The 12628-nt window shown below is 43.0% G+C and overlaps 1 protein-coding gene across 1 annotated transcript in view; it reads right to left on the reverse strand.

Moving 5' to 3' along the window:
- Positions 1-1214: 1214 nt before the first annotated feature.
- Positions 1215-12628, reverse strand: part of ror2 (receptor tyrosine kinase-like orphan receptor 2) — a 29929-nt gene continuing 18515 nt past the window's right edge. Inside the window, exons 3-9 of the mRNA XM_041059010.1 lie at positions 8892-9179; positions 8629-8659; positions 6074-6195; positions 5641-5955; positions 5286-5540; positions 4396-4601; positions 1215-3506 (exon numbers count right to left, since the gene is read on the reverse strand). Of these exons, the coding sequence (XP_040914944.1) occupies positions 2049-3506; positions 4396-4601; positions 5286-5540; positions 5641-5955; positions 6074-6195; positions 8629-8659; positions 8892-9179 (2675 nt within the window). The 3' untranslated portion in view covers positions 1215-2048. The remainder of the gene's footprint in view (positions 3507-4395; positions 4602-5285; positions 5541-5640; positions 5956-6073; positions 6196-8628; positions 8660-8891; positions 9180-12628) is intronic.

Below are 12628 nucleotides of genomic sequence, written 5' to 3' on the forward strand. Positions count from 1 at the left end.
CTATAACTAGTTCTACAAATAATACTGATAAAGACAAGAAAGAAGAAGAAGAAGGTTAAGTGTTGTTGAAAATGCAAAAGAATAACCACCACCACCTGCACAAACTTTATAATGTCATGCAGATATTCAGTGGTTGGGGGATTCAGTGTAAACATAATTCATTACAAACAAATATTTGCTTAAGGGAGAGCAAAGCATAGCCTATTCTAGCCTTATATAAATCATCTTTACACCACTGAATGAATCTGGATAAGGTAATATAATGATTACAAAGACATAACCCAGAAAAATACAATACTAAAAAAAATGAGAAAACAAATTGGTCTTTGAAGAATTTCACTTAAATCCACTTCAGTAAACTTTGCTGTATATTATGATTTTTAAAGATACATATTTTTTTTGGGGGGGGGGGGGGGGGGGGGGGGTCATGTGTGCAGCCCAGATGGAGTGATACACATAGGTGAGGACCTGGTCTCCATATGGCTTCATGCGCTCATACTTCTCAACACCTCTAGGGGGCGCCGTTGGATAGCTGGAGTAGATCTGAATCTCGCTCATACCTGGAAGTTCCGAGTTAAAATGGCCGCTGCATACCAGAGTGGCTAAATACAAGGGCCCGTCCCAACACCCACACTTTCTGAGTGGTCCAGTGGCTGCTTGTGTGTGACGCATTTCCGGTAATTGCCACAGTGTCCAAGTGTCCGTTAAGTCTGCAAATGCCGGGGAGGTTTAGCAGAGCTCAGTGGGATTCACTTTACGAATAAGGACTATGATTAAATATGATACAGCTGGGGATCAGATGCTTGGTTGGAACTAATAACGTACAGTTTAACAGGCTCAGATGAGAGTAAAAAGCAATTACACTCAATAAAGCACTTAAATTGAGTCATTGAGAAGCTTGTAGGTCTACTGTACAAAACATTTTCATAATTTGATTAAATTTTATTGAAGTTTAGAACATGTTTTTTTTTTTTTTGATAAATGGATGCGTCTAATATTTCTGTTTACTATCAGCAATATAAGCAGGGCATCACAGGAATGACGCCTGAGGAGCTGTCTGTGTTTTGGAGCTGGTTTACATCTGTTCTTGAGGCATAGCGCCACCTGCTGTGGAGGTGGACATTTGTGAGAAAATCCGACTGAAAGAGAGTGTAAAGCACGTGATGTTTTTTGGTCTTGTATGAGCTATATATATATAAATACACTGTTTTATTCATATGCCTTTATTGGATACTCCACAGATGGATGTACACAATGTATAATAAGCACAAAATGCTTAAACAGAGCAAAGGTGGTGGAAAGGACACTGTATTAACAATCCTCACCAATAAAGAAAAAGTATAAACAAATAAACTGTTCAAACCAAAGTACATAAATTACAAATCTGTACAACTTGGCTATCAAAGTTCATATAAAAAGTATCAGTCTTGCAAAACCTTTGTCAATGGGCTCCAAAAAGAGATTGAGCAAGATTCTGTTCTTATTCTTTGTTTTGTTTGATGGAGGTAAGTTCCAAAATACATCTCAGTGAATTTAATTATTAACAGTTACCTTCAAAACTACAATATTTTTCATTCATTATACATTCTATTGTTCTGTGATTGTAGCTTTCACAACCCACAAAATAAGAACCTCAAAAACAACATTAAATTGTCATTAAAGGATGTACAAGTTGCATGCCGGCAAAGCACTTGACCACCACTACAGAAACAGGCGGGCAGGTAGGGCTGCCTGCAAAGAGAGGTGTGGCAGTTGAGGTGGGAGGGTGGGTGCTGGGGAGGGGGTGAACTCCACCCCTAAGGCTTCCCAAAGAATAAGTATTGAACTATTTCTTTTGCTTAATTGTTGACACAGGTGAGTAAGAGGTACAAACATGAGACACACTCGACATTCAAATGTGCCAGTACTATCTAAGAAACTCATAAAAAACATTCAGTCTGTTCAACACAAAATTGTTCCTTTCACTTTATGCTGCTCACTGAGTTTTTGGCAAGCAAGCACGGCTCACAGAATATTTTAGCTCCACTGTCCTTCAAACAGCCCCATGCTTATGTGTCTGACAGGTGGACCCCCAATTCATCAGTCTGTGGAGGCTCATTGTCACCTAGCAACTCTGTTTCAGGCACTGACAAGTCCTCGTTTTGGTCTAGTCCTTCCTGGGATGCCCCGTCAGCCAAGTCCTCACCATTGGTCTTGGAGTTCTCATTTAGTAAAGCTGCTCGCTCTGTGGCTGATGTGTTGGAGGGAGCAGTGGTAACATAGCCTGTAGATGTGGATCCACTGCCACTGTGATGAGAACCAGCTTTGGTAACCACTTGCGGTGGGTGGTGCATCTGCTGGTGGGGCATGGCCATGGGTATCTGCATGGGGTAAAAGTTCTGCAGGTATGGGTAAGCTGACATGGGGTGATATCCATTGACAGGAATGTAGAGCTGCGGGGGAACCATTGGCCGATGCATTTGACCCTTCATGGGCATGAACTGGGGCTGATGGAATGGTGAGCTCTTTTTAGGGCTGGTGTAGCGTGATGCATTTGCTGTGCTCATGCTGATGTTGCTAACAGGGCTGGTGCTGAGAGAGCTGGTCTGGGTCGTGTTGCTGGTGCCAGATGTCTGAGCAGAGCTGTTATAGTTAGATAGACTCTCCCAGGAGCGCAGACGTGTGTGGATGTCCTTGAAGCGAGGCCTTCTTGCTGGGAATTCACTCCAACACTCCAGCATAAGGGTGTATATCCAGGCTGGGCAGTCATCTGGACAAGGCAGTAGCTGGTGGCCACGGACCATCTCGATCACGTCCTGGTTTGAGTAGCCACAATACGGCTGCAGACCATAACTGAAAGTCTCCCACAGCAACACACCGTAAGACCAGATGTCGGAGTCGGTAGAGAACTTGCCGTACATAATTGCTTCTGGAGACATCCAACGAATGGGGAAAGGGCTTGTGCCCATGAGATTGTAGTAATCAGCAGAATAGACGTCTCTGAACAGGCCCAGATCCAGTATCTTGATGCTGAGTTTGTCAAAGATTAGAATGTTTCGGGCAGCAAGGTCTTTATGGGTTATTTGCTGGCTAGAAAGGTACTCCATACCAGAAGCAATCTGGGTGATAACATGAAGAAAATCGGCCTGCTCCAGTGTGGACTTAACTGTCTTGTCATCATCTGAGCTGCCAACGTCTGAGTTGGGGGAGCACATCACCAGATACTCGTGAAGGTCACCAAGGCTGGAGTAGGTGAATATCATGCTCATTGGCTGCTCTTTGGTAACCACACCCAGCAGACAAGCTAAATTTTGGTGTTGTATGTGAAAGCGTAGCATGGCTTCATGGCGAAATTCCTCACAGAGACTGGAATCAACCTTGTCTTTTAATGTCTTGATGGCCACCACCTGGGTCTGCTCACCAGGTGTGGTGCCATACAGGTGGCCCTTGTAAACCTTGCCAAAACGATCTTCTCCCAGCTCCTCCATGAACCGTACTGCTGACATATTAATCTCCCGCAGCTTGGCCTGTAGCCACAAAGCAATAAATACAAATACACGTCATCAAAGTGTATGGCCAACAATAAAACCTAATGTAGTGCTTAAGCACTGGAATGCAACAGGTCTTAATTCAGGGGTATGGAGGTCACTTTTGTTTTTATCACAGGGTGTTCAGACTAAAACCAGTGCTGCATTAAAAAACAAAAGCATTTGCATTGGTGGGGTGTGCTGCCTGAGATTTGAATGAGATGATGAAATGAGTTTGAGAAACAGATCCATGAGTTTAAAGGTTTATCAGACACCAGAACACTGCAGTTTCTAAATCTGCCAGAAGGGAATTTTACAACTCTGGAACATTATCAAAGCAGCAATCATTATATGCTCCATCTCCACAATCAGCAGGTAAACAGTAGATTCACTCACTCTGTTCATGTTACCAAGGAACACAGTTCTAAATGTCTGCTTTAAATCAAGCATTTGATTGATCAATAAAGCGCAAGGCTTGTCTACAGACATGGCAGGCAACTGCCCTGGGGCTGTAAGCCGTAAACCTGGAAACTTCTTCAGGTTGTTGCTTTGAAGAATTGTAAAGGTTTTGGTGCTGTATGCACCACAAAAAGCAGAGAGTAAACTGAAATTACCAGGGCCTAAAGGTGACGCCAGAATATTTACATAATCTTGAACTCCTGAGTTTAAATCTAGTATAAAATCCATCCATCCAATTCATCATTTCAACTTTTCTTGTGTTTACATTCCAGCTTAATGATTTCTTTTGCCAGAATGCCCTGTGTTAAAATGTATTAAGCTGCTCTTTTTTCTAATGCACTGCTAACGTCGGTCTGAACACGGCCATACATCAGAGAGAATGGAAAATACACTCACACCAACGAGTCTCTGCACCATCCGACTGTCTTACCTGGTGTTTTTGCTGATTGAGGAGAGACAGCTCCATGTCCTGGCTGGGTGAGCTGCTGAGCTGGCAGCGAGGCGGTGTGTCAGTCGAAGCCTTTTGCTTATTGCGACACATACAAACTAGAAAGAAGAGGCAAGCGATGACCAGTGGGATGGCAATGGCAGGGATTAGAATGAACAGGATCTCATTCCTGGGGTTCTCCGGAGGCTCTGAAGATGAGAGATAACAAAGATAGTTAAAAGAAAGTTAAGTTCTCTGATTTATGATGTGCACATTGTGACATTGTCTTCATTTGATTTTTCTCATTAGTGTGATGTTTTAGTGGGACATCAGTATTCTCCAATCACTGTCTGCAAAATTAATATTCAGCCAAGACAGGTATATTTTATTTTTCAGCGATTTTTGTCTGTATTTATTGACATTATCTTTGTAAATTAATTATCCAAGTTATGATGAATGAGTGTCATAATTTGTGGGCCTTTTTTTAGCAGTGTATGTTTTAGCGAAGGTGGGAAGCATAGAAATATGCTCATGTCAAAATAATCTTTATACCTGACACACAGATTGAAGCCTGTCATAAACCCAAGTTCATGTTTGTGAATGGAGGATTAGCTCTTTCAGCAGAATCCACATCTACATGTTTAATCTCTATGTACATGTTTTACCTTGTGTTGCCTTTGGGTTCATGTGGAAACATTCAGTTCAGGCTTGTTGGAAGTGTTACAGAAATGTTTTAGGTTGGACTGATGCCATGACTTTCAGGTTAAAGTGACTTATTTATACATGGGGCGGATGTAAAATTGGAGGGTGGAACAGTGGACGGTAGAACATGTGTGACATGCGTTGATGTCTTCTAGGAAAGAATGAGGTATTATTGTATTTATGGTACTTACTGCAGGGCTGGATGTCACACAGGTCCACCCTGACCTGAGGGTCTAAGGTGAAGCACCAGGGTGCCTGCATCTGGCCTCCTGGGTTACGACAGAAGTTGTGACTTCCCCAGAGCTCGGGGTATTCCTGGGACAGATGGTGACTGTGAGGGTACTGGGAACTCCACGGCTGGCAGTGGTGACCAGATTTAGTGATGCTGACTGTGCCCCTGTAGTCAGCCCCACTTCCATTATAGCAGATGTGGTCTGAGGGGGAATCTGTAGAGCAGACCATGGCTTAGTGTGGATACTCTTTAAACACCTTACATTTTGTGAGTTTGCAAAGTGTTTGCAGATTTAGTTCATAGCATCTACCTACATGGACCTAGTTTTTCTGGTGGCACTCCTATCCTCATACAGGAAGCAGCGTCAGACGTGCCTGGCCGTGGCAACAGGTGGCAGCTGGGGAGCTTCAGTTGCATGAGGATCATGGGATTGGATCGGGCGATGGTGTATTCTGCCTGGCACAGGTCATTCTCCAGGGCCTCGCACTCGTCTCGACAGAGCTGGCGGCGCCGAGGGCCCCGAGAGCCCTCGTCACACAGAGGGAAGACATAGTAGCAAAAGGATGGGATGGCAAACTTGGAGCACTGGTCCGATAGGTGTGTGGAGGTGCCAATCATAGTGAAAGCAGCTTGGAGGGAGGAAACAGAGACACATGTTTGAACTGTTCCCCACATGCTCATGTAGTCTCAGATGTCTTTTTTTCATTGTAGAATGTAACAGCTAAGAGAGGCAGTTGATTTTCTTACCTGTGATGCGGTTTTCACTCTCCCCTTGCATCTGCAGGGACTCAACATAGATGCTCTGGTTGCCGATGAAGCGGGCACAGGCAATGCCTCTGTATGGCTGGCAGAAACCTTTTTCACGCGTCCTGAGAAGAAAAACATCCCATTAGAGCCTACAGCAGATGGCACATGGCAGATTCATTTATGGGTGTGTGGGTTGAGGGGCCTTCTGGAGGGGGGGGCAGTAAGTGACCAATTTTGCTGTGTGGGTAGTCCAGCCTTGGTCCATCATGGAGAACTTAATATATCCTTTAATTTTGCAAACTCTTAAATGTCAGCCTCAGAAAATCCACTGTTGTGCAGACTCTACTGATAGGATGCCATACACACATAACACAACATGTTGTCGATGAGGAGAAGGATATACATCTATCTCTGGACCAGCATGTAGACGGACAGATGAACGCACTGACCAATGCTGGCAATCCTTCTGCTAACAGGACAGAAACTATGACAGTTTTTAAACACGTGTACAAAACAAATGTGTATAATGTGATGAATATATGAGCAGGAGAAATACAGGTACCACAAATCAGTGATGAGATACACAGTGGATGAATTGTAACGTAACTGATGGCAGCTGCTAGAATGACTTCCTGTAGCTCGCCTCGCAGAACTGGCCCCGACTTTCTTGGGGCCTTGTGCAGAATCTAACCCCCATCAGAAGACCTCCCCTGTCTCCCAGTACAAAACCATGCATTGTACTATCACAACATGGTCTAACTCATCTATTTAAAGACGCAAAGAGAAGCAAAGTGTAAGTTACGGCCATTAACTGCTGCTTGATATCATTATAGAGAGTAACTCTAAAGAAAGACACTCTGGCTGCACGTTGCATGGGTCAGTGCTGGTGTTGTGCTGGTAATTTTCCAACTTGGATCTCTGCGAAAGTCACTCACATCCCTAAAAATCAGACACTCACTAAGAGTTGGCCCATGGTGACTGATGTACTGCTCTGTCCTGTTCAGAGAACAGGCTGGGAGCATTTTCCTCTTTTCATTACCTACAATCAGATTTACATGGCACAGGTAATTTCATTGGGCTGCTGAGTATGTGAAGAAGTATTGACAATGAGTCTTCTTGTTCACATAATTCGATTCTTACCAGTAGCACTTGAATTTGGACGTGACTGACATTTTGATTTTGACCCTGCAACGTCCTGTTACTAACACTTACTAATTAGACAAACAGGGTCCAAAGAGGTTTGGAAAGGAGAAGCTGTAGACCACCCCCTGGCTGTTTTAAAGAGTAGTAAAATTCAACCACCAGCACCTCTAAAACTCTCTAATGTTTAATCTTAACCAAAAAAATTCACAGTTCACCCCTTTCGGCTGGAAACAGTTGCCAGGCAACCAGTGAAAACTCCAGAAAGTTATTGGCCTTCTGGGGGGGGGGGGTGTACCTGTGGACAAAGCCAGGCACTTTTGCTACCCCCACACACACACCTCCTACTCTTACTCTACTGAGGCTGATGTCATACTTTTTTTATTTTCACACTTCATAATTTTAATGTGACACAGTAGGTCTACCTTGGGGAGGGGGGGGGGGGGGGGGTGCCACTATTTCTACGATTGTATAGAATTGAAAAAATATTTGTGAAAACATGGTGAATAGTGAAAATGATTTTAGTTAGTTGCTGCTCTAAAATCTTCCTTAATAAGTCTCCCGTGACAGAGGACGCCTGTGACATACTGTCGCACAGAAAGGCTAAAACATTTTTGATTAACTGGAGAATGTAAAAACATAAAATCTACCAGCTTAACTTTGCTTAAATAAACAGAAAAGTCATTGTACCCTCCTCAGCGCCTCCTCCCCTGACTCTAGCTGTAAGACATTAAAGGAGTCATATTGTTGGCTGATGAGCTCCGTCCCTCCCTGGAGGAGGCATTCAGAACCAGTTGGTCTGACTGAGGACATGAATCAGCATTCTTTCCACTTCAGAGCAGGCCTATCCAAACCACCGGCTAGCTTCTGACTGTTGGTTCAGGAATCTATTCCGTGGCCCGTCCTGGTGAGTCAAACCCACAGGACACAGAGAGAGGGGGAAAAGCTGCATGTCCTGCTGCCCTCATCATTTGGTTGCATCAATCAGTGCAGCACAGCACAAGGTCTTCACCATTTCTAACAGTCAGTCAAAGCACGGGAGGTATGACTGTTAGCTGACATGTCTTTACATGCCTTTTTTAGCTTTTGGCAGGAACTTCTAACACATGCATTTTGCACTTCTACACCTCTGAGGATATTCATTAACTTACACGTCAGTTCCTAAAACCTTTACCTTGTCTAATTAGGGAAAGGGCTGTGAGCTATAGCAATTTCTAATTTCTAATTCTAAAAAAAACCCAAATAACTTCCTAACTTCACCACAAAATGGACTTGAAGTAAAAAGAATATCCTCTGGCTTCTCTTGTTGAAAAATGAAGAATGATTTTCATTTCAAAGCCAAAAAAAAATCCATAATGTGGAATATTTTACTGTAACATGCAAATATGTATAAGGTGTATAAGGTGTTCACTTACGGTTCGTCAGGCCCATGTGTGGGTATCTGTCCTGTGAATCCAAAATAAAAACATATATAAGACATTAAAAGAAGTGTTAACAAGCATATAATTCACATTGAGGAGTGATTTCTTTAGACTTATGACTCTATGGCATGGCTTCTTAGTTACTCCTATTAATATCTTACAGTTTGTACAATGCACAGAAATGTTAATGGGTCATTAATGACATCATTAGTGGACGACATGCTCTGCCTCCTGAGTATAAATAACGTGAACCGTACCTAGTTTGACAAAGAGGACGCCTGTGGCAGAGATGACCTTGAGCGAGTTGGAGGCGACACACTGATAATAGCCAGTGTCTGTAGTGTCCAGGTCCTGGATGCGGAGCTTCGATCCTGCCTCTGTCCTGCGGATGGTTATGCGTCCCTGCTCCTGGACCACGGGGGCGTCATTCTTCAGCCATCGGATGGTGGGTCGCGGGTTTCCTGCCACCTTGCAGTGCAAAGTGGCCGTCTGGCCCTGGAAATGGGTGATGTTGTTGACTGGCTCCTGGAACTCCAGGAAATAACCTGGAGGAGATGAAACACAAAGTGGTTTAAAAGTTAAAGGAAGCATGAAAGCTGAGAAACAAGTGAAGCAAGGTCTACAGAAACCTGATGTTTATAGAGCAAAGCAATATTTCAAACAGTTTCCTTCCTCTCTCATTATAAGAATGTATAATGTATAAAGTCGTTTTGAACTGAAACTCTTTATGAGCTGTTTTAAAGATTTTCATTTCCACTAGCAGCCAATGGGCTTTGGGCCTGAGAGCCACAGATGGAGCAGGGAGGTCAGAAAGTGTTGAGAGGTGGACTGACTCATTGCTGCTACTGCTGCTCACTGTTGTTCCCTGACAAACTTCCATACGTGTCCAGGTCCATTTATGGACACAAAGGGCCTCCACAGGCTCTCTGAGCTCGGGCTCGGATACTGACTTTTTTTAGTTTCTTTTGAACTTCTCATACAGATTTTATTACCACGTAGTGAGCTCACTCAAATCAGAATTAAAAAGCAGAGAGAGATTTCCTCTTCAAAGTTTTTTCAGTCTCTCTTTTTTTTTTCTCATCCTTTTATTTTCTGTTCTCTCCTCAAGAACATACAGCTCTACAGTGAGAAGAGAGCAGGATGTGAGCGAGGCCGATAACGGATGAGATAAGTCTGGATAAATGGCCTTTTGGTGATGAAAGAGACAAACACAGAAATTTACAATGGCGAAAGCAAAAACATCAGCAGGTCTCTCGGGAGCCGACAGTGAGCCATGGAAAATGACTCCAGCACTGTTTCCTCTTTCTGGAGGGCCTGAAAAAGTCTCTGGCTACTCATCAACTGTTGATTCAAACAACTCGGCCTTAAACAGCCTTGGAGTCAACATTGATAATAGTGTTTTTTCAAACTGATGATAATCTGATAATCACAGACGAGAGCATAGCAACTTCACCAAAATGGCGGTTGAATGGAGCAATGGGTGGGATTGAGCAGGAGCTAATGATGGTGACGTGAGTCATCTCATCTATTTCGAACTACAGCCCATAATAATACTTGAAATAATGGAAGACAGGGGTCTCAGACTGAGTCTTGTTCTTTAGAGACAGTTAGTTTTGATATACCCTCAGCTCTGTATCTGCTCAGCCATCTTGACTCTCTGTTAGGATCCCTGTTAGCTGTGTACATGACTGAATAAGGGAATAAAAAGGAATGGCTGGGGAGCAGAGACAATGATACACACACACACACACACACACACTAAGTCTTAGTATCATTTGCATTCTGGGTGACAGCCAGGATGTGGAGTTAACAAAATGGAAAAAAAAGGAGATGTGTACCCAGCTTCCCAACCTGGCCACAGCAGAGCCGTCCACAGAGCAAGGCTACAGATGAGTGATGTCACCACGCTGCTCTTTAATTATAACGTCTTCATCGATCATTAAAGGATGAGCTGCAGCTCTCTGAATGAGGGAATTAGGTTGTGAGGGCAGGGCAGGAAAGGAAGGATAAAACAGCGGTCAAACAGTCTCCGGAGCCCGTGGGAATCAATGCTCTCAAGCTCTACCTTCAGGGAAAGTGCCGATGATCTGACCACACAACACTCTCTGTCCCAGCATCAACAAAAATTTTGTCCTGGACCACACTGATCTACCTCCAACTGATGTCTTCTGTGTAAGCAGAGTGGACTTGTGGTGAGTCATACCCCTCTGTATTTTCTGAGGGTCAGATTTGTCACCACTTTTAAATTCAGGTTTAACGAGACCATCAGTCCAACTGTCAGGAAAATATCCCACATTCCCACACAGACTCAATAATTTGGACTTTGTGCATAGTAATGGGGCAGTAATGAGGACTTGTAACGCTGGTCGAACACCACTGCCAGGGAGAAGGCTTTCAACGTGTTAACGTCTGAAAAAATATCAACACGTGGTTACACTGAACCATTGAATATCGTTCTGTACACTGATGGCAGGCGCAGCCACAGGGCCATAAATGAGCATCCAGTGATGAAGTTTGCTGGTGAGGTGAACGACAGTTGAGATGGTCTTCAGAGGCTAAAGGTATCCATGACGATACACTGTCCTTGGACCTTTTTTCCCCCAATGCAAAGATGTATCTCACATTTTTTTAAATTATAGATAAATGTGAGATACATCTCACATTTACAGTGGAATAATGTAGTGGGTCTCTTTCTTGGTAATAAAGTCATTTTGAAAGAAAATCACATCCGATTTCTGAAGTGATGGTTTACGGTCATACATTAACTGTGATAGACAGAGCAAAACGTCAACTAATTCTAAACTATTTAATTAACTTTATCTCATACATCTCCTCGCGTTTAGCAAATGTTTGGTGCCTCCTTGTGGGGGAGTGACGAGGTCAGAGCCTAGATGCCAACCGGAGCAACTTCTCCACATCAGCCGGCAGACTGAAATACAACACCCTTACTACACTTAAGTTACATATATTAACAATGTGCTGTGAAACTAAACCAAAAATAATAATTATAAGAGGGGAAAAAAATAAGTGCGTAGAAAGCTGTGCAGTGTTTTCTTTCTGTTCTAAAGGATGATTCCGAAATGCTCATGAAAACTATTACTGCACAGCGTTCAGTCTGGTCCCTATACGGTCAACACAAACAGTCCTCACATTGTACCATTCCATTTCCCTACCCTGGTATTAAACAGACCCTGCCACAGCAGTGCTGCAGCCTCCCCTTAAATTATAACATGATTGATGATCACGGGAGGCCGCGCTGAACACACACACACACACACACACACATGCCACACGACAGAACTAAGCTAAAACGACAGGGCTTAAAAAACCAGAAGGCACAGCCATTAACAAATCTGTTTCTAATCATTAATGAACTCTTGACTACAGCTGAGAGAAGGCCTGGCTGTTGCCATGAGTTCACTGACACTGACGTCTGGAGGAGAGACCGAGGCTGAGGAAAATTACTTTGAGAGTTTTAAACAACTGAAACTTGTTTGGCTGCTTGTCAGACTTTGTTGCAGCAGCAAAAAGATATGATGAATACATATGACAAAGGACAAAAGTTCATAATAAATATGTAATAAGCCTTAACTATGTTAAGTTATTATTTTGTATATGTATACACAAGCTATGTAAGTTTATTTTAAATAAAACAGAGATAATTTAATAAATAACGGTGAGAGCTTATAGTAAAGAGCTAGCAAGCAGTGACAATTTGAAGGTCTGGCAGCATCAGTTGCCATAGAGACCACCACCACACACAGCACAGATAAATGTAGACACACACACACACACAAACATATATATATATATATATATATATATATATATATATATATATATATATATATATATATATATATTTAAAAATGACAATTTGTCAGTTTATCCATCCGCCCCCCGGTGCTTCTGAGCAGCACATCCAGCTGTGGTGCTGCTTGTCAGATACAGATGATGAGCACAGCTTTTGGTTTTTGGTCTTTGTTCAAGCACA

Source organism: Toxotes jaculatrix, chromosome 16, assembly GCF_017976425.1.
Source record: "Toxotes jaculatrix isolate fToxJac2 chromosome 16, fToxJac2.pri, whole genome shotgun sequence".
Classification (NCBI taxonomy): domain Eukaryota; kingdom Metazoa; phylum Chordata; class Actinopteri; family Toxotidae; genus Toxotes; species Toxotes jaculatrix.